We start from the raw sequence: 24,997 nt of genomic DNA, 5'->3' as shown, positions 1-24,997 counted from the left end.
TTTAGCACAGATTTGATCAGTCAAAGGGCCTCTTCTGTGCTTTTATGAAACTTATGACTCATCTTTTACTGACACTGACCCTCAAGTTGTGTATTGAGGGGCACAGAGGTACTTCCTCTCCACTGCATTGCCTAAGTGGAGATTTCTACAGCAACTTGCATTTATATGGCAACTTCAACATTGTAAATGGGGCATTTCACAGCAGGGCAATCCAACAAAATTTGACACCAAGTCATTTTCAAGCAGGTGTCCAAAAAACTGGTGACAGGATATGTTTTTAAGGAGTGGCTCAGCAGAGGTGACAGTGGTGCTGATGGTGAGCCTTTCTGATGGGGGACTATGGGCCAACATTTCATTGCTGAATCTTGGGTGGCAATTGGATGTTTGCAACAGTTCTGATTCAGTGCAGGAATCATCGCTGGTTGAATGTGGTATTGTGACACGATTCTCGCATCAGTGGTCATGTCCTTTTTTTGTTCATTCGTGGAATGTGGGCATCGTTGGCTGGGCCAGCATTTATTGCCCATCCCTAGATGCGCTTGAGAAAGTGGTGGTGAGTTGCTGCCTTGAACTGCTGTGCTTAATTTGGTGGAGGTAGACTGACACAGCAGTTAGGGAGGGAATTCCACAATTTTGACCCAGTAACACTGAAAAATGGTAATGTACTTCCAAATTAGGATAGTGGGTAGGTTGGAGGGGAATTTGTGGATGGTGGTGTCCTCATGGATCTGCTGTCCTTGACCTTTTGGATGGTAGTGACAACAAATATAGAAGGTTTTGTTGAAGGGGCCTTGGTGAATTCCTGCAGCACGTTTTCCAGGTAATATATACTGCCACTACTGAGCGTTGATGATGGAGGGAGTGAATGTTTGTGTAAATTGTGCCAATCAAACAGGTTGCTTTGTCCTGGATTGTGTCAACCCTTTTGAGTGTTGTTGGAGCTGCACTCATCCAGGCAAGTACCAGGAATTCCATCACATTCCTGACTTGTGCCTTGTGTACAGGCTTTAGGAGTTACGTGCTGCAGGATTCCCAGCCTCTGACCTGGTCTTATAGCCGCTGCATTTATATCACCTGTCCTGTTCATTTGCTGGTCAGTGGTAACCCTGCACATGTTGTGAGTGCGGGATTCACTGATGGTAAGGTCATTGAATGTCAAGGAGCGATGGTTAAATTCTCTCTGATTGGAGATGGTCATTGCCTGGTATTTGTGTGGTGCATTTGTTATGTGCCATTTGTCATCCCAAGTGTGAATGTTGTCTAGCTCTAAGAGTCGCAAATATTGCTGGAAGTTGTGCAATCATCAGCGACCATCCCCACATCTGGCCTTATGATGGAGGGATAGTCATTGATGAAGCTGCTGAAAATATTTGGGGAATTCCTGCAGAGATGTCCTCCAACTGAGATGATTGACCTCGAACAACCACAGCCGTCGTCTTTTGTGCCAGGTATGACTGTAATCAGCAAAGAGTTTCCCCTGATTCCCATTGGCTCCAGTTTTGATGGAGTTTCTTAACGCGCAGTCAGATGTGGCTTTAATGTTAAAGGCAGTCACCCTTGCCCACCCTCTGGAATTAAGCTCTTTTGTCCATGTTTGAACGGAGGCTACAATGAGGTCAGGAGCAATGGTCTGTGCGTGCTGATTGATGCATTGAACACACTTCTGAGCACAGACCATGGTGGTCTGTACAGTAGCAGCAGGAGAGATTAGATGGGACATAAGTCAGGAGGGTGCTACTTAATAGTCTAGTTGATGACACCTTACATCACTTTTTTATGGTTGTAAGTTGTGATTTGTGATCTAACTCTAGGATGATTGAATGAATCTTGCTGTATTGTGGTTTTAAAGAAAATATCCACTGTAGTTGTGGAAGTTCCACTGTTAGTTCTCAGCAGAACCACTTGCTACTACCAGATATAATCACGAGGGCCATTTAATTCCTGTCGTTAGCTCAGTTGCATCATTACTGCGAGCTTATCGACAGAACCAGTGGCTGATTAGTGGTAAATTCTGTGTCCTTTCCCTCTGTTGCAATGATGCGTATGAGAGTTCCTTTTCTAAAAAAAACTACGCTTTGGATTCTCAAATTATCAACATTAACTGGCATTTCAAAGCACGTTTTGTGTCGTCATATAGCATAGAAACAGGCCCTTGGCCCATTGTGTCTGTGTCGACCAACAAAACTAAACTAGACTGATCCCATTCAACTTGGTCAATAGCCTACAATGCCCTAGCATTTTAGGTGCTCATTCAGATGATTTTGAAATGTTGCGAGAGTATCTGCCTCAACCACTATCTCAGGCAGCAGGTTCCATATTTCTACCACTCTCTGGGTGAAACTTTTTTTGTCAGATCTCTAGGCCACTCTTATTCTTGATCTTAAACTTATGTCGTCTGGTCTTACAAGTCTCTCGCATTGGGAAAGGATTCTCACGAGTTGCATGGCTAATGTTTACCCACACTAAGTGGGGATAGTTGAAGAAACCAGAACTGGAGGAGATTACAGAGGTATGTGGGTAACAGAAATTTCAATATGGCAATGAGAAAGTTAAAGCAAAGCCATAACTGGTCTCTCGTAGAGCTGAGTAGCAAGGAGGCGAAAGGATGTCATGAGTTGGTGGGAATGTGGACTAATCAGTTTGGTCAGGATCTTGCTGAATGGTGGAGCAGACTCCAGGCGTTCAGTAGCCTTCTCCCCTCTTAGTGTATTGATATGTAATTTTGGGCAGCGTGCTGTTTGCCTCTTTATTTTCAAAGGGCTTCTAGGCAAAGAATCAGAAAAGAAATTCTCAAGTGCTGTAGCTATTGGGTGCCATGGCTGCTTCTTTTGACACTTCAGATTTGAGTGAAGCCAAGATTAGATATTGGTCAGTGCTATTCCTCTTTTCAGCTTGGTGCCATTCTTTGTGAGCAGAGTTCAAGAATATAAACGGATTTACAATACAGTTAGGAAATGCAGTCAGTTTGAATATTTATCTATCTCTTGCCTAGTAACTGCTTCAGTACTGAATATCTGACTTCAATAATTAGAGTCAGGTTTGCTGTGGGTATGAGCCACGTGTCAAATAATAAGAGTGACTTGCATTTATATGGCACCAATCAAAACCTTAGGTCTGCCCAAAGCACTTTGTAGCCATTAAGCACTTTGAAAATGTGATTATTGTTGTAATGTAAGAAACTTGGCAATCAGTTTATATACAACAAATTCCCAAAGACACCAGTGAGATTATAAGCAGACCCTCTTTTCTACTGAGTTTGTTGTGAAAAATAAACATTAGATAGGACAGTGGGTGAGCTCTCTGCTCTTCACATAGTGTTAATTGTATTTTCATTATATTAAATTGTATGCAGATTATTGGACATAGAATGGGGATTCACTTGTGCCCCTACATATAGAAACGAACAACTATGACTATTGGATTAAGAGGTGCATGTTTATAACCTGTATCAGTAGAAATAAATGCCTGTAAAATGTTAAAGATTGGCTCTAGTTCTATCCTTCACTACCTGGTGTTCTGGAGTGCAATACTTGGAACCAGCGGATCTTTAATGTTCACCTGAGAGAGCAGGCTGGGCTCAAATTAATATTTGATCCAAAAGATGGCATCTCTGGCTGTGCAGCACTCCTTCAGTGTTGGACTGAAGTATCAGCCTAAACTTACATATTCAAGAACAAAAACAGAAGTTGCTGGAAATGCTCAGGAAGGACTGGCGGCATCTGTGAAGTAAAATCGGAGTTAGCGCTTCGGGTGCGGTGACCCTTCGTCAGAACACGGCATCCACAGTTCAGTTGGTTTTTATTATGTATTCAAGACTTTGGAGTAGGACTTACACCCACAATCTTTTGACCCAGGTTAGACAATGCTGCTGTGTTGCCAAGGCTGGCAATCTGGGATAGCTAGGTAAAAAGGCTGAGCATAAAGAGTAGTTAAATTATTGCCAGTTTAGGTTATCAATTCTTGCATTGTTCTTCATTGAGACTATTAAGGTTTTGCCAGTCCTAAAGGCCAGTGCATGACAAAGGACTGTGCTTGCTAACAGGACAAAAATTGGGCTGAAGTAGCAAATCAGCGAGATGCTTTGAAATGATACCAGTTTGTGGGTATTTTAGGTGGAGTGGGTGGAGGTTGAATTCAAAAATAAACAGGAGTAATTAAATGAATTCCATTTGCACTCTGCCTTAACATTGTATAATTTTGCATCAATGTGTGCAGCCAGATTAAAACATTTCGTTTTACTTAACCTGTAATTAAGTCTTGTTTGGTGTTCTACAGGGACTGGGAGGTTTACAGGGAGTATAGTATGATTTGTGTCATAGTGCAGAGGCTAAACCACAATCTCCAAGCAGGGCTGGCATAGGACAGGAAGAGCTCTGTGATGTCTGCCTGCTTGATGGGAGTGCACACGGCTGATAGTATTCTGTATTTGTCACTTGAAGCTCAGTTACAAGTCAGGTTCCCGGGTTCGTAACTGTCAGAGGCAGGGTCATTCTAGTGTGGGGCTGGCTGATAAGCAACTGGCTACATTTCCTTAATGTCTTCCGTCAGTCCCCAGAGGAGCCTGTGGCCATCGGGCTTGCCAGCTGTTGATGCCTCTGGGCGGTTGATAAGATAAGCAGCATTAAAGAGAAACTTACTCTCTCCTCTTTATGTGCAACTTTTTGACAGCAATTTCACACATAATAGTTCAGTAGTGACCTGGGTTCGTGTGCAATTTGTGCGGCAACATTTTGGGACAGGGTGAAGGCAACAGGAGCAGGTGGATGTCTGTGTGCCAGGATATACAGCTGTAGACGTATGTGAGGAGCAGAGCACATTAGTGAAGATTGAATGAATCTACACGAGTTTTCTGTGAACTGGTCTGCTACTTACGTTCTAAGCTGTAGAAACGCCATTTTTGGTTGCAGACAAATATCAGGTGATATCTATATTCACAGGTTCAGTATCCCAAGAGACAACAGATGGCGTAGAATCTGTTCATTGTAAGTGAATTGCACGATCAGAATAGAAGGCAGTCAGAAGCAGCATTGAAATATGTCTGTAGCATTTTGGGAAACCAAGATGAGGGGCCTTAAAGAAAAGAAAGGATGCAAGGATGCAGGTTGTAACCAAAGAATCGTGAAGAAACCACAGCACAGAAATATTCCCTTCTGCCCGGCTGGTCTGTGCTCGTGCCTCTGTTTCACATGAACTTCCTCTAACCCTGTCAGCATACCCTCTTTTTCCTTTATCTCTCATGTTTTAATGAGCTTTCCCTTAAGTGCTGTTCACATTAGCTACTCCATGTTGTTGCGAGTTCCACATTCTGACCACTATCTAGACACGAACCTTTTCCTCCTGAATTCCCCTTTGGATTTACCAGTGACTCTCTTCTATTTATGGCTTCTAGTTTTGGTCTCCTTCACAAATTAAAGCTCTTTATTTAGTCCCCCACCCAACCAATTGAACCCTTGGAGGCTTCTATCCAATCGCTTTTCAGCAAACTATTTTATAAAGCAAAGACCTCCAGCCATTTCAAAGTTCATGCAAAGTATTGGTGATGCAAAAGGAACAGAATATTTGGTCTTTTGTCCCCTTGCTGTTTCTGGGATCTCACTGTTTATAAATTAGCTGCTGTGTTTTGTTGCATTACAGTTGTTATTGCACTTCAGTGCTGCAAGCTATTTTACATTACTGTCAAATTGTGAATCACACTATAAGACAAAAGGTCTACTGTTGTGTCATTCTGATTGCTCAGTTAGTGATGCCCGATAATATGTTAGTGATTTAGATGAAGAAACTAAATGTCATACCTCAAAATTTGTAGATGATGCAACTGGGTGGAAGGGTGAGCTGTGAGAAGGATGCAGAAATATTGCTGTATGATTTGGACAGACTGAATGAGTGGTCCAATGCATGCCGATGCAGTAGAATATGGATAAATGTGAGGTTATCTACTTTGGTAGCAAAAGTTAGAAGGCAGATTATTATTTGGCTGTAAATTGAAAGAGGGGAATGCTCACTCAAGCCTGGATGTACTTGTGCACCAGTTGCTAAAAGTAAGTGAAGTGAAACAAAGCAGGGCATAAAGACCTTCATAGTGAGATGATACAAGTACAGGAGCAAAGATGTCTTGCTGCATTTATGCAGGGCATTGTAGAGGCCACACCTGGAATATGGTGTGCAGTTTTGGTCTCCTTATTTGAGGAAGGATGTAATTGCTATAATGAAGGTTTATCAAATCGATTCCTAGGATGGCAGGACTGATGAGGAGAGATTGAGTCAGCCAGGATTGTATTCACTGAAGTTTAGCAGAATGAGGGGAGATCTAAAACCCAAAAAATTCTAACAGGCCTAGACAGGTTAGATGCAGGAAGGATGTTCCTGATGGTGGAGGAGTCCAGAGTCAGGTGTCATAGTTTAAGAAGTGGTAAAACTTTTAGGACTGAGGTGAGAAAGTTCTTCACCCAGAGAGTGGATGCCAAAACATTGTGTTTTTCAAGAAGGTGATAGATATAGCTTGTGTGGCTGAAGGGATCAAGGGATTAGGGGATATGGGGGAGGGCAGGGTTAGGGTATTGAGCTCAATGATCAACCATGATCATAATGAATGGCAGAGCCAGACTGATGTGTTGAATAGCTTACTCCTACTCCTATCTTCTATGTTTCTTCTAATACTGTGTGCGCTAATGTTAAGGTAATCAGTTGAGCTAGCAATGTGGCTCATACTTTACTGGAAGTGACATATACACACTGACTCATTCTCTGCAAATGAGGAACCTGTTCAAGCCTAGCATTTTATTTGAATTACTTCGAAGCTTGAGGAACCTGCAGTTTCCTAGTGCTTTCTTCATGACAACACCTCAGCCAGTGAGAGTTGACTTGTCAACTTATCAGCACCATTTTTTTCTGTGGTATAATTAGTTGCGATCGTTTGAAATTTAGCATTCTTGTCTTTTGTTTACCTCGGTGAGAACAAAGCGCAAAGCTTTTGCAGCATGTCTTTCTTTTCATCAGTATTTACAAACAACGTTGTTGTCTTTCTTTCTCAGACAGTGCACTCAATCAATGAAGATTCAGTTGCATAAATTGCTGTGAGGTCTTTCAGCATGAAGACGTCTGTTGGTGCAAGCATTTATTCATTAACTAGTGCTCAGCTGATATCAGATTTGGGTTTGGAATTCTTTCACATTTCAGGAGATTTGAATATGGATGGAATTTTCCATCAAATAAATGGAGCTACAGGACAAAAACATTAAAAGACAGTCCTTTAATCATGAACACAATGATGACTATTTTTAAAAAAAGTCTCACCATTTCTTAAAGCAATCTTCAATAGCAAAAATCCAATTTGTAAACTAGATTATTGAACCAAATATTGAAATGTGACTGGTGAGATTAAGCAGCTAAATTGTTGTCAGCTTCAGGTGATTGTCATCCCTGAATTTGAATAGATCTGAACTTTAAAATCAAATAAAACTTGTTGAATGAATGTCCAGGGATTTTCAGTCCTTGTAAAGTATGGACCTAATGGGGATGAAAGGGTATAAGGGCATGAAAGGGCAACAAAGTTGATTGGAGTTAAGCAGACGATGAGGTAATTGTCACATCAATGCCAATTTAAAATGGAGTTACCAGAATTATGACTAAAGAAGGATTAGATAGCTGACATTAAACTTGTGTTCCTTCCAAACTGTGATTTTTAAAATATGTATTTTCTTTCACTCTCTCCAAACAGGTCTCTGAAAAAATTAAGCGAAGACAGTTTGACTAAACAGCCAGAAGAGGTCTTTGATGTGTTGGAGAAACTTGGTGAAGGGTAAGTGCTGAAAGTTTGTTGAGAAATTGGACCATATCATAAATTTGATGCTCAACTGCAAGCGTTCATTCGGAGCTTTCTAGGCAGATTAGCAGTTAAAAGGAATAAGATCGAAGTGAAGGTAGAGATATGGGAGATTTGGAAAAAGTAAGTAGTTTCAAATAAGTTGGGTTTGGTGTAACAGAAGATGCAATTTAAGCAATGGATTGGATCTTGTTATAGTAAATGGAAGAGCACAGTGGTGTGTTGAGGTAAAGTTTCACTGTAACTGAAAGAATGTACAAGACAGTTGTGAGACCAGTCATCTTACACAGTACAAAAACTTGCACAACATCACGATGACAGCAACGAATGTGATGCAGATGCTGAGATCGCTGTATGGAGTAATGGGAAGGAATGAGTTCAGGAAGCAGCACATCAGGGGGTCAGTGAAGATTGTGGGAGCATTAAAGAAAGAAATTGCGAAGATGTTGAAATGGTATTGTCATCTGTGGAAAAAGAAGAGAGAGAAAAGTGATGGTAATGAGCTTGCCAGGAAGGAGGGGCAGGTGAAGACCTAAGACAAGATGGAAAAATGTACTGGCTATATGATGTTGAGGCAGAAGGAGACCATTAAGACGGTTGAGTCTGTTTAGCCATTCTTTGAGATCATGACAGATCTGATAATCTTTAAATCCATTTTCCTACCTTATCTCTACAACTTGTGATTGTCTTAATGAATAAAAATTGTCTGAGCCTTAACTGTACATAACCCAGAACTGACAATCCTCTGTGGTAAAGAATTCCTTTGAATCGGTACCCGCCGAGAGAAGAAATTCATCCTCATCTCTGTCTTAAATAGGCTACCCCTTACTGTGAGATTATGCCCTCCGATCATTGTTTCCCTTTGTGCGAAAATCTACCTCACAGCATCTACCCTAAGAATTTTTTAAATTCGTTCACAAGATGTGGGCATGACTGGCCAAACCAGCATCTGTTGCCCATCCCTAATTGCCCAGAGGGCAATTAAGAGTCAACTACATTGCTGTGGGTTTGGAGTCACATTGTAGGCCAGGCCAGGTGGGGACAGCAATTTCATTCCCTAAAGAGCCAGATGAAATTTTCCAGCAACTGGCCATGGTTCCATGGTCATCAGTAGACTGTTAATTCCAGATTTTTTTTTATTGAATTCAAATTCCACAATTTGCCATGGTGGGATTTGCACCGAGGTCCCCAGACTATTACCTGAGAATCTTGTATGTTTCAATACGGTCTCCTGTCATTCTTCTGTATTCCAATGGGTTCAGTCCCAAAGTATTCAACTCTTCCTTGTAGGAAAATTCATTTGTGGCCAGATTCAATCTGAACCTTCTCTGGACTGGCCATTAGATAAAGGGCCAAAAACCTTTCACAGTACAGGCACACTCTGGAGCTGGTCATAAGTCAATTTATATATAGGTCGGAACACAATGCAAGACTATGTAGAAGCAGCTGTTCGTAAGTGCTGGAAATGTTCGTTTGTCAGGTCTTTAAAATTGCACCCACGTGTGGGATGGTGCTTGTAGCTGTTCGTAGACTGGTGGCAGTCAATTTGCCTTCTCCATTATCTGCTAAAAAAGGACGCTTGCTTTTTGTGATCCATACATGAGGACTCCCAAGTCTTCATGCTGCAGCTTTCTGCAGTCTTTCTCTATTGAAGTAATATTTAACTTCTCTATTCTCCTGACAAAATGCATAATCTTACTTGTACCCACATTATATTTCAAATGCCAAGTTTTTGCCTACTCAATCTGCCTATATCCCTCTATAGACTCATTGTGTCATCCTTGTTACTTGCCTTCTAATCTATTTTTTTGTCATTCACAAACTTGACGATAGTGCATTCATTTTCTCCATGTCATTAGTGGATATTGTAAGTAATTGTAGCCCCAGCTCTGATACATGTTATACTCCATAAATTAAAGGTTGTATTTGGAAAATGCCCCCTTTACCCCCACTCTGTGTCTTCTATTAGTTAGCCACTCCTGTATCCATGCTAATATGCCCTCCTCCCCTGCAATATGGCTCTTAGCTTCTGTGCGATACCTTATTGAATGTCTCCTGAAATCCAAATGTCTTACCTCTTCCGGTTCTCCTTTATCTAAGTTGCTTATTACCTCTTCAAAGAATGCTAATAAATTTCTGAGGCATGATTTTCCCTTCATGAAGTCCTGTTGACTCTGCTTGATTATACAGTCGGTTCTGATATAACACGGGTTACTTCAACGCAAATTGGCTTTAATGCGATTGAAAAATTTAGACTGCTATTTGTAGAACACGACCTTTCCTTACCTGTATTGGCTATTCCGGCCCCATTAGTTTAAATGGCGCAACTATTGCGCGATTTTCTTCTAATGTGAGATCGCACAAGAACAGAACTATCGCGTTATATCAGAACTGACTGTATCATGTATTTATAAATGCTCTACCATTATTTCCTTTGGAATAGACTAACATTTTCCGAATGACAGATATCAAGCTAATTGGCCTATTGTTACCTGTTTTCTGTCTTCCTCCCGTTTTGAGTGAGTGTTACATTGGCAGTTTTCCAATCTCCATGACTTATCAGGATCTTGGAGGATTACTATCAGTGCATCCACTATCTCTGCAGCAATTTCCTTTAATATCCTATGATGCAAACCATCAGATCCAGGGGACCTATTTGCCTTTAGCCCCTTGTTTCCCTAGTACTTTTTCCTGTTGTGATAGTTCCCATGTTTATCTCATTCACTTAAAGTCCTCCATGATTAATGTACTACTGTTTATTTTTACATACTCTTGTTATTTCATGATTTATTCTGTTCTACAGTATAACTGCTTTTACAGCACCTGTATATTACAATTCCCACCAGTGTCGTCTTTCCCTTGTTATTTCTTGTTTCTATCCATTTGGATTCCGATCAAAGATCATTTCTTGCTACTGTACTTGTTCCATCCTGTACTAGCAATAGCCATCTCATCACCCCTCCCTTGCTGCTTGGCCTTTGAAAGGCCACATACTGTCAAATGTTTAGTTGCCAGCTTTGATCTCCTTGTAACCATGTCTCCGTAATGGCTATAAGATCTTACCCACTAACTCTTTGTGCTATTAATTAATTTATTTTGTTCTGAGGGCTATACACATTAAAAAGCTATAACTGTTGCCTTTTCACTATTTTATCCTCCTTTGATACTCTTAATTGCTGTTTTTTAATGCTTGTGCACGCTGTCCCTTTCCGAGTGTCATCTTCAAAATATTTGCCCTACAATGCTGCAATATGCTTTTGTGACCTATGGATTCCCCCTTCCTCTAATTAGTTTAATGCTGTCCCTACTTCTGTAGCTATTTGTTTCTGCAGGACACTGGTACCAGCCAATGGTTCAAGTGAAACCTGTCTAATCTGAACAGTTCCCTTCTACCCCAGTTCTGGTGATGATACCTTGAACTGGAACCCATTTGTCCCACACTAATCATTAAGCCATGCATTTAGCTCCTTGACTTAATATACTTTGTCAGTTTTCACTGGTTTGGGTAGTAGTCCTGGGATTATTACCGTTGGAAATTCTGCTTGTAACTTTTCTGTTTGTAACTCTTAACAGTTCAAAACCTTGTGGCAGAACCTCTTTTCCAGTCTTTGTCACCTTTGGAGCTAATGACATTGATACTGAAACTAGATCCCTCTCCTTCATTCCGAGTTCCTCTCCAGTCCTGAGGGATGTCTTTAACCATGTTACCAGAGAGGCAGCTAAATCTTTGGGAGTAATGCTTACAGATGCAGAGAACAGTTTCTGTCTCTCTAATTATACTGCCCCCATCGACTTCTACATTCTTATTACCTCTCCCCACTTAAATGGCTCCCTGTACAACAGTGTAATGGTTAGTTCAGTCATCCTGCCTGCAGACCCCACTCTCATCCCCACAGTTCTCAAGAACTGTTGGATAGTTGTAGGGACAGACGTTCTTGAGAACTTCTCTTTGGTCCGCATACCTGTCTTGCCAATGAACGTACCCTTCTGTCCTTGATCACAGAGCAAGTCTGAATGAACTAATCTGAGGGATATGACTGCCCCATGGTGCTAAATAACTTTCCAACTACCTGGTATGGCACAATATCTGCAGCTTAGACTCCAGCTCCTCAAGTCCAATCTGTAGTTGCTTGAACTACAAACACTTGTTACTGAGGTGCTCGTTGTGGATTATCTTGGTGTCCAGCAGCTCCCACGTACTACAGCTGCAACACACCACACAAGCTGCCATCCCTATTGGATTTTATTTGTTATTAATTACTTCCCTGCTCCGTATACTGAAGAATCTCCAGTCTTAGCACTTTACTGTGACTTTTTTTCTGCTTTTTTTTAACGCACCAATATCAATGTCACACCTGGTCAGAAATCACATAGCAGGTTACGGTCTAACAAGTTTGTTACCCTAACTAGCATCTTTCAGAAATAGAGAAAAAAAGAGACTTTCAAAATAGAAATACTGTCAGTCCTACTCAACAATCACCAGCTTTCTTTATGCAAAAGCAGTCAAACACCCCTCTGCTTCCTCCATTGCTTAAAATGTTCAACTCTGGCTCTACTCTATTGTAAGTCACACTGAGTTGCCTACTTCTGTATATTCCCAACACAGAGGGTCTGTCTGAGTCACTTATTGAGGATCCACTTTTAGCATAAGATGTAGGATCAGAGGTAGGCCATCGAGCCCATCGAGTCTGCTCTACCATTCAATGAGATCATAGCAAATTGAACACCCCTCAACTCCACCACCTTATATTTTCCCTATCACACTTGATTCCATTAGGCTACTCTTTAAATACATCCCTTAAGAGTAAACCTACCCAAATGTCTCAACTGCAGAATGTGAAGGTGCAGATTTCAGTTTAATATTATTTACAAATTCCAATCTGAATTAGGTTAAATTAAAGATTTAGACACCTGCTTAGCCAGCAAATGCACACAATTTGTCCAAGGAGAGATTTAAAAGCAACAGGTTTGGAGAGGAATGCATGGATAACTGGCAAGACCTGATAGAGAAGAGTCAACCGAGTAAAATGGTAGCAGGCAAAAGTAGGAGATAATATTTGGATTGCTGCAGACCAGAAAGGGTTAATTCAATTCAAGTAGTGCAAGTTATTCCTTCTGTTGTGATCTTGCTTGCAGTGGCAAAGCATCAGCTGTTTTCAAGATCTTCCAGTTGGAGCATTCCTTACGCTTATTTTTAGTATGTATTGTTTTTTTCGTCTTGGTGGAGGGATGAATGGTCAGGGAGCATAGATTTAAGGGAAAGGGCAGGCAGTTTAGAAGAGATGTGAGGAATGATTCTTTTTCACCCAGATGGTTTTGGGAATCTGGAACTCATTGCCTGTGAACGTGGCAGAGGCAGAGCCCCTCATAACATTTAAGAAGTATTTAGATGAGCATGTGCAATGCCAAGGCATACAAGGCTATGGGCCTAATGCTAGAAAATGGGATTAGAATAGTTAGGTGCTAGTTTTTGACGGGCATAGGCTTGATGGGTTGAACGGCACTTTTCTGTGTGGTAGACCTCTTATGATTTTTTTCAATTAATGAGTATGTTTTACAATCGTATGTATTTCATACAGACATGGGAGATGTTGGAGCACTTTGAAGAAGAATTATCTAAGTCCTGATAAGTGGCTTTTGCTGGAATAAGGAGCTATTTCCTCTTGTGTGCAAAATCCCTAAACATATTTTTACCAATGAATAATGAATGAGAGGCATGGTTTCACCAGATTGGATTTAACACCCTCCTTAACTATAGCACAACTGATGAAATTAATTTGTAGGCCAATTTGGGGAAAGGTTAAATGATAACAATCACAACATTTAAAAGACATTTGGACAGATACCTAGACAGGAAAGGTTTAGAGTGATATGGGTCAATCACAGGCAAATGGAACTAGTTCAGTTCAGGTAACATGGTTGGCATGGACGAGTTGGGCCAAAGGGCCTTTTTCCATGCTGTATGACTATATGACTCTAGTTTCAATGCTAGATCTTGACTATGCGTCTTTTTCCATCAATTGAGCCTCTCTCTGTCTTCCAGCCCAGAGCACAGAGGCTGAAGCTAAAAGCGCCGACAGCCTGAATTATTTTTCTAAGCACTTATCTCACCCATTTATCTCCTCTTATGCTGGGAAAGCAATTAGAGACTTTCACCACTTCAGGATGTTCTAAGTGCTTTACAGCCAGTTAAGTATGCATTGTCACTGTTGTGATGTAGCTAATGAGGCAAACAATTTGTGCACTGCAAGCCCCAATAAGTAGCAAATTGATAATAGCCAGATCATTTTTTTAAAAAAGTGTTTTTATTGAGAAACAAAGAGGCCTGGGCACCAGCACAACTATTTTCTTTCTCTCCGAATAGCATCTTGGGATCTTCTTCATCTGCCTGAGAAGGCTGGCAAGGTCAATGTTTAATTACTCCTCCAGAAGACTGCACCTCCTTCAATGCAGCACTCCCTCAGTAGTACATGTGGGTGGCAGGCTAAGCTCTGTGGTCACATCCCTGGAATAAGTCTGGAAACCATAACCTTCTGATTTGGTAGTGAGAGCACGACATGTGCAATTTCACTGTGGCTGACTTTATTGAAGTCTTGATCCATGTTGAATGTGAACATTGTCTGAAAAATAAGTGCCAAGAGATCTACTGCAGTAAATGTTTCAAGATCATTTTAAATTACAGAAAACCCTCTCAAGACATGTGATGTTTGGAATAGAACATAGAACATAGAACATTACAGCGCAGTACAGGCCCTTCGGCCCTCGATGTTGCGCCGACCTGTGAAACCAATCTGAAGCCCATCTAACCTAAACTATTCCATTATCATCCATATGTTTATCCAATGACCATTTAAATGCCCTTAAAGTGGGCGAGTCTACTATTTTTGCAGGCAGGGCATTCCACGCCCTTACTACTCTCTGAGTAAAGAACCTACCTCTGACATCTGTCCTATATCTATCACCCCTCAATTTAAAGCTATGTCCCCTCGTGCTAGCCATCACCATCCGAGGAAAAAGGCTCCCACTGTCCACCTTATCTAATCCTCTGATGATCTTGTATGTCTCTATCAAGTCACCTCTTAACCTTCTTCTCTCTAACGAAAACAGCCTCAAAACCCTCAGCCTTTCCTCATAAGACCTTCCCTCCATACCAGGCAACATCCTGGTAAATCTCCTCTGCACCCTTTCCAATGCTTCCACATCCTTCCTATAATGCGGTGACCAGAACTGTACGCAATACTCCAAGTGCGGCCGCACCAGAGTTTTGTACAGCTGCAACATGACCTCATGGCTCCGAAACTCAATCCCTCTACCAATAAAACCTAACATACTGTACGCCTTCTTAACAACGCTATCAACCTGGGTGGCAACTTTCAGTGATCTATGCACATGGACACCGAGATCTTTCTGCTCATCCACACTACCAAGAATCTTACCATTAGCCCAGTACTCTGTATTCCTGTTACTCCTTCCAAAGTGAATCACCTCACACTTTTCCGCATTAAACTCCATTTGCCACCTCTCAGCCCAGCTCTGCAGCTTATCTATGTCCCTCTGTAACCTATAACATCCTTCTGCACTATCCACAACTCCACCGACTTTGGTGTCATCCGCAAATTTACTAACCCATCCTTCTACGCCCTCATCCAGGTCATTTATAAAAATGACAAACAGCAGTGGCCCCAAAACAGATCCTTGAGGTACACCACTAGTAACTGAACTCTAGGATGAACATTTCCCATCAACCACCACCCTCTGTCTTCTTACAGCTAGCCAATTTCTGATCCAAACCGCTAAATCACCCTCAATCCCATGCCTCCGTATTTTCTGCAATAGCCTACCATGGGGAACCTTATCAAACGCTTTACTGAAATCCAAATACACCACATCAACCGCTTTACCCTCATCTACCTGTTTGGTCACCTTCTCGAAGAACTCAATAAGGTTTGTGAGGCACGACCTACCCTTCACAAAACCGTGTTGACTATCCCTAATCAAATTATTCCTTTCTAGATGATTATAAATCCTATCTCTTATAATCCTTTCCAACACTTTACCCACAACTGAAGTAAGGCTCACTGGTCTATAATTACCAGGGTTGTGTCTACTCCCCTTCTTGAACAAGGGGACAACATTTGCTAGTCTCCAGTCTTCTGGCACTATTCCTGAAGACAATGACGACATAAAGATCAAAGCCAAAGGCTCTGCAATCTCCTCTCTAGCTTCCCAGAGAATCCTAGGATAAATCCCATCCGGCCCAGGGGACTTATCTACTTTCACACCTTCCAGAATTGCTAACACCTCCTCCTTATGAACCTCAATCCCGTCTAGTCTAATAGACTGTATCTCGGTATTCTCCTCGACTACATTGTCTTTTTCCTGCGTGAATACTGACGAAAAATATTCATTTAGCACCTCTCCTATCTCTTCGGACTCCACGCACAACTTCCCACTACTGTCCTTGACCGGCCCCAATCTTACTCTAGTCATTCTTTTATTCCTGACATACCTATAGAAAGCTTTAGGGTTTTCCTTGATCCTACCTGCTAAAGACTTCTCATGTCCCCTCCTGGCTCTTCTTAGCTCTCTCTTTAGGTCCTTCCTGGCTAACTTGTAACTCTCAAGCGCCCTAACTGAGCCTTCATGCCTCATCTCTACATAAGCCTCCTTCTTCCTCTTGACAAGAAATTCAACTTCTTTAGTAAACCACGGTTCCCTCGCTCGACCACTTCCTCCCTGCCTGACAGGTACATACTTCTCAAGAACACGCAGTAGCTGTTCCTTGAACAAGCTCCACGTTTCAATTGTGCCCAGCCCCTGCAGTTTCCTTCTCCATCCTATGCATCCTAAATCTTGCCTCATCGCCTCATAGTTGCCTTTCCCCCAGCTATAACTCTTGCCCTGCTTTATATACTGATCCCTTTCCATCGCTAAAGTAAACGTAACCGAATTGTGGTCACTATCACCAAAGTGCTCTCCTGCCTCCAAATCTAACACCTGGCCTGGTTCATTACCCAGTACCAAATCCAATGTGGCCTCGCCTCTTGTTGGCCTATCTACATACTGTGTCAGGAAACCCTCCTGCACACATTGGACAAAAACTGACCCATCTGAAGTACTCGAACTATAGCGTTTCCAGTCAATATTTGGAAAGTTAAAGTCCCCCATAACAACTACCCTGTTACTTTCGCTCCTATCCAGAATCATCTTTGCAATCTTTTCCTCTACATCTCTGGAACTTTTCGGAGGCCTATAGAAAACTCCCAACAGGGTGACCTCTCCTTTCCTGGTTCTAACCTCAGCCCATACTACCTCAGTAGACAAGTTGTCATCAAACGTCCTTTCTGCCACCGTAATACTGTCCTTGACTAACAATGCCACACCTCCCCCTCTTCTACCACCTTCCCTGATCTTACTGAAACATCTAAACCCCGGAACCTGCAACAACCATTCCTGTCCCTGCTCTATCCATGTCTCCGAAATGGCCACAACATCGAAGTCCCAGGTACCAACCCATGCTGCAAGTTCACCCACCTTATTCCGGATGCTCCTGGCATTGAAGTAGACACACTTCAAACCACCTTCCTGCCTGCCGGTACACTCCTGCAACCTTGAAACCTTATTTATGACCTCACTACTCTCAACCTCCTGTACACTGGAGCTACAATTCAGGTTCCCACCCCCCTGTTGAATTAGTTTAAACCCTCCCGAAGAGCATTAGCAAATTTCCCCCCCAGGATATTGGTACCCCTCTGGTTCAGGTGTAGACCATCCCGTTTGTAGAGGTCCCACCTACCCCAGAATGAGCCCCAATTATCCAGGTATCTGAATCCCTCCCTCCTGCACCATCCCTGTAGCCACGTGTTCAACTGCTCTCTCTCCCTATTCCTCGCCTCGCTAGCACGTGGCACGGGTAACAAACCAGAGATAACAACTCTGTTTGTTCTAGCTCTAAGCTTCCACCCTAGCTCCTTGAATTTCTGCCTTACGTCCCCATCCCTTTTCCTACCTATGTCGTTGGTGCCTATGTGGACCACGACTTGGGACTGCTCCCCCTCCCCCTTAAGGATCCCGAAAACACGATCCGAGACATCACGGACCCTGGCACCTGGGAGGCAACACACCAACCGCGAGTCTCTCTCGTTCCCACAGAATCTCCTATCTGTCCCCCTAACTATGGAGTCCCCAATGACTAATGCTCTCCTCCTCTTCCCCCTTTCCCTTCTGAGCAACAGGGACAGACTCTGTGCCAGAGACCTGTACCCCATGGCTTACCCCTGGTAAGTCATCCCCCCCAGCAGTATCCAAAACGGTATACTTGTTTTTGAGGGGAATGGCCACAGGGGATCCCTGCACTGTCTGCCTGTTCCCTTTCCGTCCCCTGACTGTAACCCATCTACTTTTTTCCTGTACCTGAGGTGTGACTACCTCCCCGTAACTCCTCTCAATTACCCCCTCAGCCTCCCGAATGATCCGAAGTTCATCCAGCTCCAGCTCCAGCTCCAGCTCCAGTTCCCTAACACGGTTTCCGAGGAGCTGGAGTTGGGTGCACTTCCCGCAGATGAAGTCAGTGGGGACACTAGTGGTGACCCTTACCTCCCACATTCTACAGGAGGAGCATACAACTGCCCTAACATCCATTCCCACTGTTCTGAATTCCCAAACAGACAAATTAAGAAAAAAAAATACCAGTAGCCTTACCAAATCAGCGCTCAGAACCTTTTTTTTTGGTTAGAGGAGGAGGATGGGTGGGAGACACTACCTAGGTAGTGTTTCGGGTAAAGCAACCGCCCAAATATATTACCTCACTTACTCCAAAAATGGAGTCACGCGAGGTAAGACTTTTATAACCGAAAAGCTCACCTTCCCAGGCTGCCCTCGCGCTTCCTCCCGGACTCCCGCCGCTGAAACAACTGAATGTCGAAAACTTTTGAATTTAAAACCACTTTCTTTTCAACCCTCCGATAAATGCCTTGGTTTTAAATGGCTTTGCAGTTTATTTTTATTCAAACCAATTCACTCCAAAAGTAATGTTTATTTAGACAGAATGGCTTTTTAAGAAAAGAATGGGTTTGCCTACATTCCAATAATCTCCCAATGTCCCTTCTCCTCCCTACTTGGGGACACCAACTCTTACTTATTTCTTAGAGATAGAGATTATTTCTTGTCATCTTTGTGTGAAGAGCTTCGAGGTATTTTCTGGATGTGTTATGTGAACATGGATTTGGTCATGCAATCAATATCACTTATTTTTTTAAAAAATCAGTTATTATCACATGAGTTCTGGGGAAGGGTTACCGGACCCAGAACGTTTACTCTGATTTCCCTTCACAGATGCTGCCAGACCTGCTGAACTTTTCAAGCAATTTCTGTTTTTGTTTCTAATTTACAGCATCTACAGTTCTTTCGGTTTTTAATCATTATCACCTTGCTGGCTGTGGGACCATACTGTACAAATTGACTGCTGTATTTCCTGCCCTTTCACTGTAGCTGTAATTCAAAAGCACTTGATTGGCTAAGCTAATTGAGCTTAGTAATATCTTGTGGTCATGAGAAGTGCTACATGCACGCAAATCTTTCTTCAAAGTTGTTTATTTTACCACCTTGTTCTAGTCTTCAACTATGTAGCTGTTTCCTGCATTTTCCTTCAGTCTATTGATGCTGAAACCCTCATCTGTGCTGCTGTTACACTCAAGTTTGATTATTTCAATATTTTCCAGGACAGAATCCCATTATCAAAGCTCTGCTATCTTGAGTGTATTCAAAACTCAGGCACCTGCACCTTAATTCGGACAATCACCTAATACCCACTGTGTTTCCTGACCTACAGGATCTCTCAGTTTAAACAATGCCTTGAATTTAAAATTCACCCTTGTACTCCAATTATCCATGGTCTCATCCTTTCCCTTTCTCTGTACCTCCCTCAACCCGACACGCTACAGTCTCTGTGCCCCTCTCGTTCTGGCTTCTTGAACATTTCCAGCATCTTTCTTTCTACAGTTGGCAGCTATGCCTTCATCTGCCTGGGTCCTGAACTCTGGAATTTCCTCCTCACCCTGTCTCTCTGTCTAGCTGTCCTCCCTTAAGATACTTCTTAAAGCTAACCTCTTTGATTGGTCTTTTGGTCACCGGTGCTAACTTGGGGATTGGTGCCATTTTATTTTTAAATAATCTTCTATGAGGCGCCTTGTGACACTTCATCGTTTTAAAGAAGCTTTATAAATGCAGATTGTTGATGTATTGTGCCTCATTGGGTTGGCAAGTGAGAAATAAAGCCCCGTTATTTCCAGAATTGTAACAAAAGTTAAAGATTTCATTAAAGTTCTTGCGATTCTCCAATTTACTTGATTTTCAGGCTCAGGTTGTCAGAAAGCGTTGGCCAGGCTTCTGTACTTAACAAGTATTATTATTTATTGCAAATAAATATGTCCTGGCTACGGATAAACCATTATGAGCCGTTGACAAATAACATTAGTAATTAAATTCTAACCCCGTTTAAATACCCGTCTGCGCACATGTACAGACAGACACAAAAAATGGGTATTATAGGTGGAAGGAAAGACTGGAAGGATAGTTCAGTGGGCCCTGTCGGCAGGATTTGCTGAGATGATCCTTGAACTTAACAGAATACTGCTTCTCAATCTTCCTTCTGTAGTACCTTTCACTTGTTTAAAAGAGGCACAGGGTGACTGGTGCTGCTTAAAGTTTTTTGTTTATCATTTAAAAGTCACAGCTTTCACCATCAGGAAAGGGAAAATAAACTGCCAATTTCAGGCTTACTGCAGAGAAAAGAAGCACCTTCTGCCTTTTTGGAGATCTATTTGCTTCTGATTATCTCATTCATACCTGTAAGCTGTTTAACGATTTGGGAACCAATCATAAGGCCTTTTCGTCAATAACTAGACTCTTGTTCACAGACCAGGTAGTGTTTTGTTGACAACCAAAGCTCCATTTGTATCCACCCCTTGGTTCCAGTTTATCTGTACACTCAGCTTCCACTGTTTGAACCAGTAGCTGTGTAGACCCTAATTACGAGTGTCATGTGACTTTCTTTTTAAAAAGTGCAGTAATCCTTTTGCAATCTTTGCTTTAAAACCGTTTTTATTCCATTTCAGTCCACAATCAAAAATACAGGAAATGAAAAGGATATGGTCTTTGGGGTCAGACTGAGGGACAGGATTGGGAGTTTGTTGTTTTTATTCATGATACATTACGAAGGCTGTACAACCTTAGCGGAACTGAACAGGAAACCAGATGAATAATTTCAAGTGTCACTGAAGTTTAGTGAGCTTGATGACCTAGTTGTGCCTGATACATCTTAACTTTTATCTCTGCCGGCAGGAGTGCTAACAGTGTTGAAACTCTTTGCTGCGTTGATGAGGCCTGGAAGTGGAGGGAGGGGAACTTTCCCACTCTGCCTCGAATAGCACTTGAGGGAGGCTTAGTTTTAATTCCTCTTTAAGCAACTCCCGATGATGCAGTGCTCCCTTGGTAGTGCATTGAAGTGTCAGCCTAGATTTTGTGTTGAAAGTCTTTGGAGTGGTACTCAAACCCACAGCCTTCAGACTCCGGCTTAGAGCTCTTTCACTGAGCCATGGCTGACACCTACCAACAGGCTGAGTGTCTGCCCACATAATAGTAAGGGAGGGAGTGGAATAACTAACACTGATGGTTATAAAACTGACTTAAGCCCACAACATTTTTTGTGGCCTCTCCCTCAACATGTAGCTTTATAGCAGAATTGCAGAGAACCTGATCTGGGCAAATTTGCTGCTTTTTAAAAGTTCCCTCTTATTATTTAATTGAAAATGCAGGGTCTTTGTTCTGAAGAGTATACCTAGACCATTCCTGGACTCGCCCTAATGAGCTGCGTTGCTTGTCAATGGCTTTTCAGGGGTTGGATTTTGGTGTGCTTTTGCTTCTGTTTTCACTGTGTATTACTGTTGCACTTGGAGAAGGCACAGTCAGACAGCTTCCCTGTACTGTAGCTAGATTTGGCTTGCGGGTTTCCTGTTGCAGAGGAAGGATTAAGGGTTTTGCAGAGAGGCTGTGCATACGGTCCCAGCGTTGGACACCCGCTGTTGTCAGCAAGTGGATTTTGCAGCAAGCTTTTGAACCTGTTGTTACTATTGCAAAATTATCAGCAGACCCATAATGTTACAACTTCTAGTGAAAACTGCGCTTTCTTTAACTGGGTGCAGAAGTAACGTTGTATAAGGAGCCGTTGAATTTTTTTTTAAAAACCTGTTTTGCAGTTATTGTGATCTGTAGCGCACAGCTTGAAAGGGCAGTGGAAATGTATTCAACAGTAACTTTCAAAAGGGAAATTAATAACTATGCAAAGAGGAAAAACACAATTGCAGGGCTGCAGGCCAAGAGCAGAGGCTGCAACTATTCGATAGCTGTTTCAAAGAGCCAGTGCAGGCAAGGTGGACTGAATGGCTGCCTGTGTGCTATGGTTCTACATAGACCTCTTTCAAACAGCAAATGATCAGTTTTGCTGGTGTTAATTATGGGATAAATATTGCACAGTGCATTCAGAGACGTCTCTTCTAACTCAAAATAGAATCTTTTATGTCCACCAGAGTGTGCAGACAAGGTCACATCCAAAAAATGTCTCCTGGCAATGCAAAAACTACTTCTTCGTTGCACTGGAGTGTCTTCGTCGACATTCAACTCAGTCTCTTGGCTGAGAGCTCTTCTCTGAGCCAGGGACTAAAATATGTCAAGTACCTGTTATCCAAAAGTTCCTTTACTGGGCCCCAACATAGGGCTTTGATTCCAACTTCAGACCATCTGATGTCACTCTCTAATGTGCCTTTTGTTTCCCTGCAGTGAATTTGTACTATTTTCTTAATTTATTTGTGTGACACAGGTGTCACTGGCCGGCCAGCATTTATTGCCTGTTCCTAGTTACCCTTGAGAAGGTGGTGGTGAGCTGTCTTCTTGAACCCCTGCAGGTCCACATGCTGTAGGTAGACCCACAATGCCCTTCGGGAGGGAATTCCAGGATTTTGACCCAGCAACAGTGAAGGTACAGCAATATATTTCCAAGTGAGCGTGGTGAGTGGCTTGGAGGGGAACTTGCAGGTGGTGGCGTTCCCATGTATCTGCTGCCCATGTTCTTCTAGATAGAAGTGATTGTGGATTTGGTGGTGCTGTCCAAGGATCTTTGGTGAATTTCTGCTGTATATCTTATAGATAGTACACACTACTGTGACTGAGCATTGGTGGTGGAGGGAGTCGATATTTGTGGATGTGTTGCCAATCAAGTGGGCTGCTTTGTCCTGAACTATTGTAGTTCTATGTTGTGAGGGTATACACACTGTTATTGTATCAATGTTATTATTGGACATGTTCCAGTCTGGGATCTGACATGGGAACAGAAGTAGCCATTTAGCCTCTCGAGCCTATTCTGCAGTTCAGTGAGATGATGGCTGATCTGTGGCCTAACTCATTTACCTGGCTTTAGCCCATACCCCTTAATACCTTTGCTTGATAAAACTTTATCAATTTCAGATTTAAAAGTAACAACTGATTTAGTATCGGCTGCCCTTTGTGGAAGAGAGTTCTGAACCTCCGTGTGTTGAAATGCTTCTTAGATCAAACTCTGTTTGCTTTTAACAAGGCAGTCTCTCACAAAAGCAAATGCACACCATTGCAGGTTTTGTTTTAACAATGAAACAGAAGTTTACTAACCAAAAGGAATGAAGATAAGATAGAATAAACCAAACTATTTACTTATGACACAAATTCAAAGATTTGGCATAGTGAAAGTATAATCCCATTAATCCCAATCAGACACATTTACAAATTATAAACCAAAAATCCCTTGTACAAAACTCCAAAGTACCCTTGTACAGCGTCCACTTCAGAAAAACAAAATTCCGACGCTTGGAAAGGCTTATGGTAAGTGTGACTTTAACTCTAGCACAAGAAATGCTGGTAGCTTCTTCCTGGAGCTTTTAGGTACCTGACCTTAAATATACTTAGTTTCAAGTAACCTCTTCAGGGTTTTATGCCAACACTTTTGGTTGGGGACTATTGCTAACTCCTTTTTCCAAAGTAATCTAAATGTGACCCTGCATGGCTTGGTGGAGCAGTTGTACAAAGGGACAGAAACTGGTGACCACAAATAAAAAATTTGATCCCAGTGCATTCATTGTCTTGTGGCGTACCTTAAGTGAGTGGACATAACTTTGGTGGATGTAGTATGGTAGAGACGTACAAGGCTGTGGGCTAACAACTGGAAAGTGGGATTAGAATAGAATACAGTCTTAATGAGCCAAAGGGCCGCCTTCTGTGCTATAGACCTCTATAACTCAGTGACTATATTCTGCCCTTGTCGGGAGCATTACTGTATACAACCGTCCCCATCCAAGAACTGTCCAGGGCACAGCAAACATTAACCAACACCTATGTGTGCCGGTTGATCAAATATTCCAATTGATCAAGAGGTCCACATAATCAATGTAAAAATATACACTAATAGAAACGTAATGCAGGGAGCATATGCATCACTGTTATACTTTATTTACGGCATAAATCACTTAAATAATAATGCAATTTTGCCTGAAATAAAACTTACCCACAGAGAACCTTCTCACTTGCACCGTCAACTGACTACTTGGATATGGCAATAATACAGTGAACTTCTGCTATTTCGGGTGTATAATTTTTGCAGGTTTATTGAGAGTGCTTGTTAAACAAAGTTTGCTGTAAAACTAATACCAATCTGTCCTCCTAAGCTGTGGTCAGTTTCCCGAAGCTTAAAAACACGTAAGCCTAGAAATCTCTAACAGACGTTAAAGCATAATGTTTTAGCCAAGTCAAAGAACATTTTAAAATGAATAAAGCCTGTTAGTGCTGTCAAAGAAGCTCTCTCAAACTGTTGTAAAAGAAATCACATGGCTACAGAAATAATTATAAGTTAATAAATAACTTCCAACACACAGAAAACTCCTATGGGAAATTGATTCTCTAGGATAGAATGGAGCAAAGCATTGGTCTTGGTCTTGATCTCAGTGTCCATCTTCTTGAAACATATCAGATCTTGAGGGTACTTGATACAGTGCTTATTTGGAGGATATTTCTTGTATAAGTGGATCTGACAGTTTAAGGATGAGATCGAGATGAAGAGAAACATTTACTTTGGCTGGGTTGTTTGTATGTGAC

The 24,997-nt window shown here is 42.0% G+C and overlaps 1 protein-coding gene across 9 annotated transcripts in view; it reads left to right on the top strand.

Moving 5' to 3' along the window:
* Window positions 1–24,997, top strand: part of stk3 (serine/threonine kinase 3 (STE20 homolog, yeast)) — a 143,370-nt gene that overhangs the window by 14,491 nt on the left and 103,882 nt on the right. For 4 of the 9 annotated variants that reach the window (XR_007264236.1, XR_007264234.1, XR_007264235.1 and 1 more), the window contains exons 1-2: window positions 4,594–4,982; window positions 7,718–7,798. Coding sequence is in view for 6 of the 9 variants with exons in the window: in XM_048608642.1 (XP_048464599.1) it covers window positions 4,831–4,982; window positions 7,718–7,798 (233 nt within the window). In the remaining 3 variants the exon portion in view is untranslated. Of the gene's footprint in view, window positions 1–4,592; window positions 4,983–7,717; window positions 7,799–24,997 lie in introns of those variants that run through there. The other 5 variants (XM_048608645.1, XM_048608644.1, XM_048608643.1 and 2 more) reach the window with 2 other exon arrangements.

This window comes from Rhincodon typus, chromosome 19 (assembly GCF_021869965.1).
Source record: "Rhincodon typus isolate 14 chromosome 19, sRhiTyp1.1, whole genome shotgun sequence".
Classification (NCBI taxonomy): Eukaryota; Metazoa; Chordata; class Chondrichthyes; order Orectolobiformes; family Rhincodontidae; genus Rhincodon; species Rhincodon typus.
The sequence above is the reverse complement of the archived record's forward strand: the minus strand, read 5'-3'. Positions and strand labels throughout refer to the sequence as shown.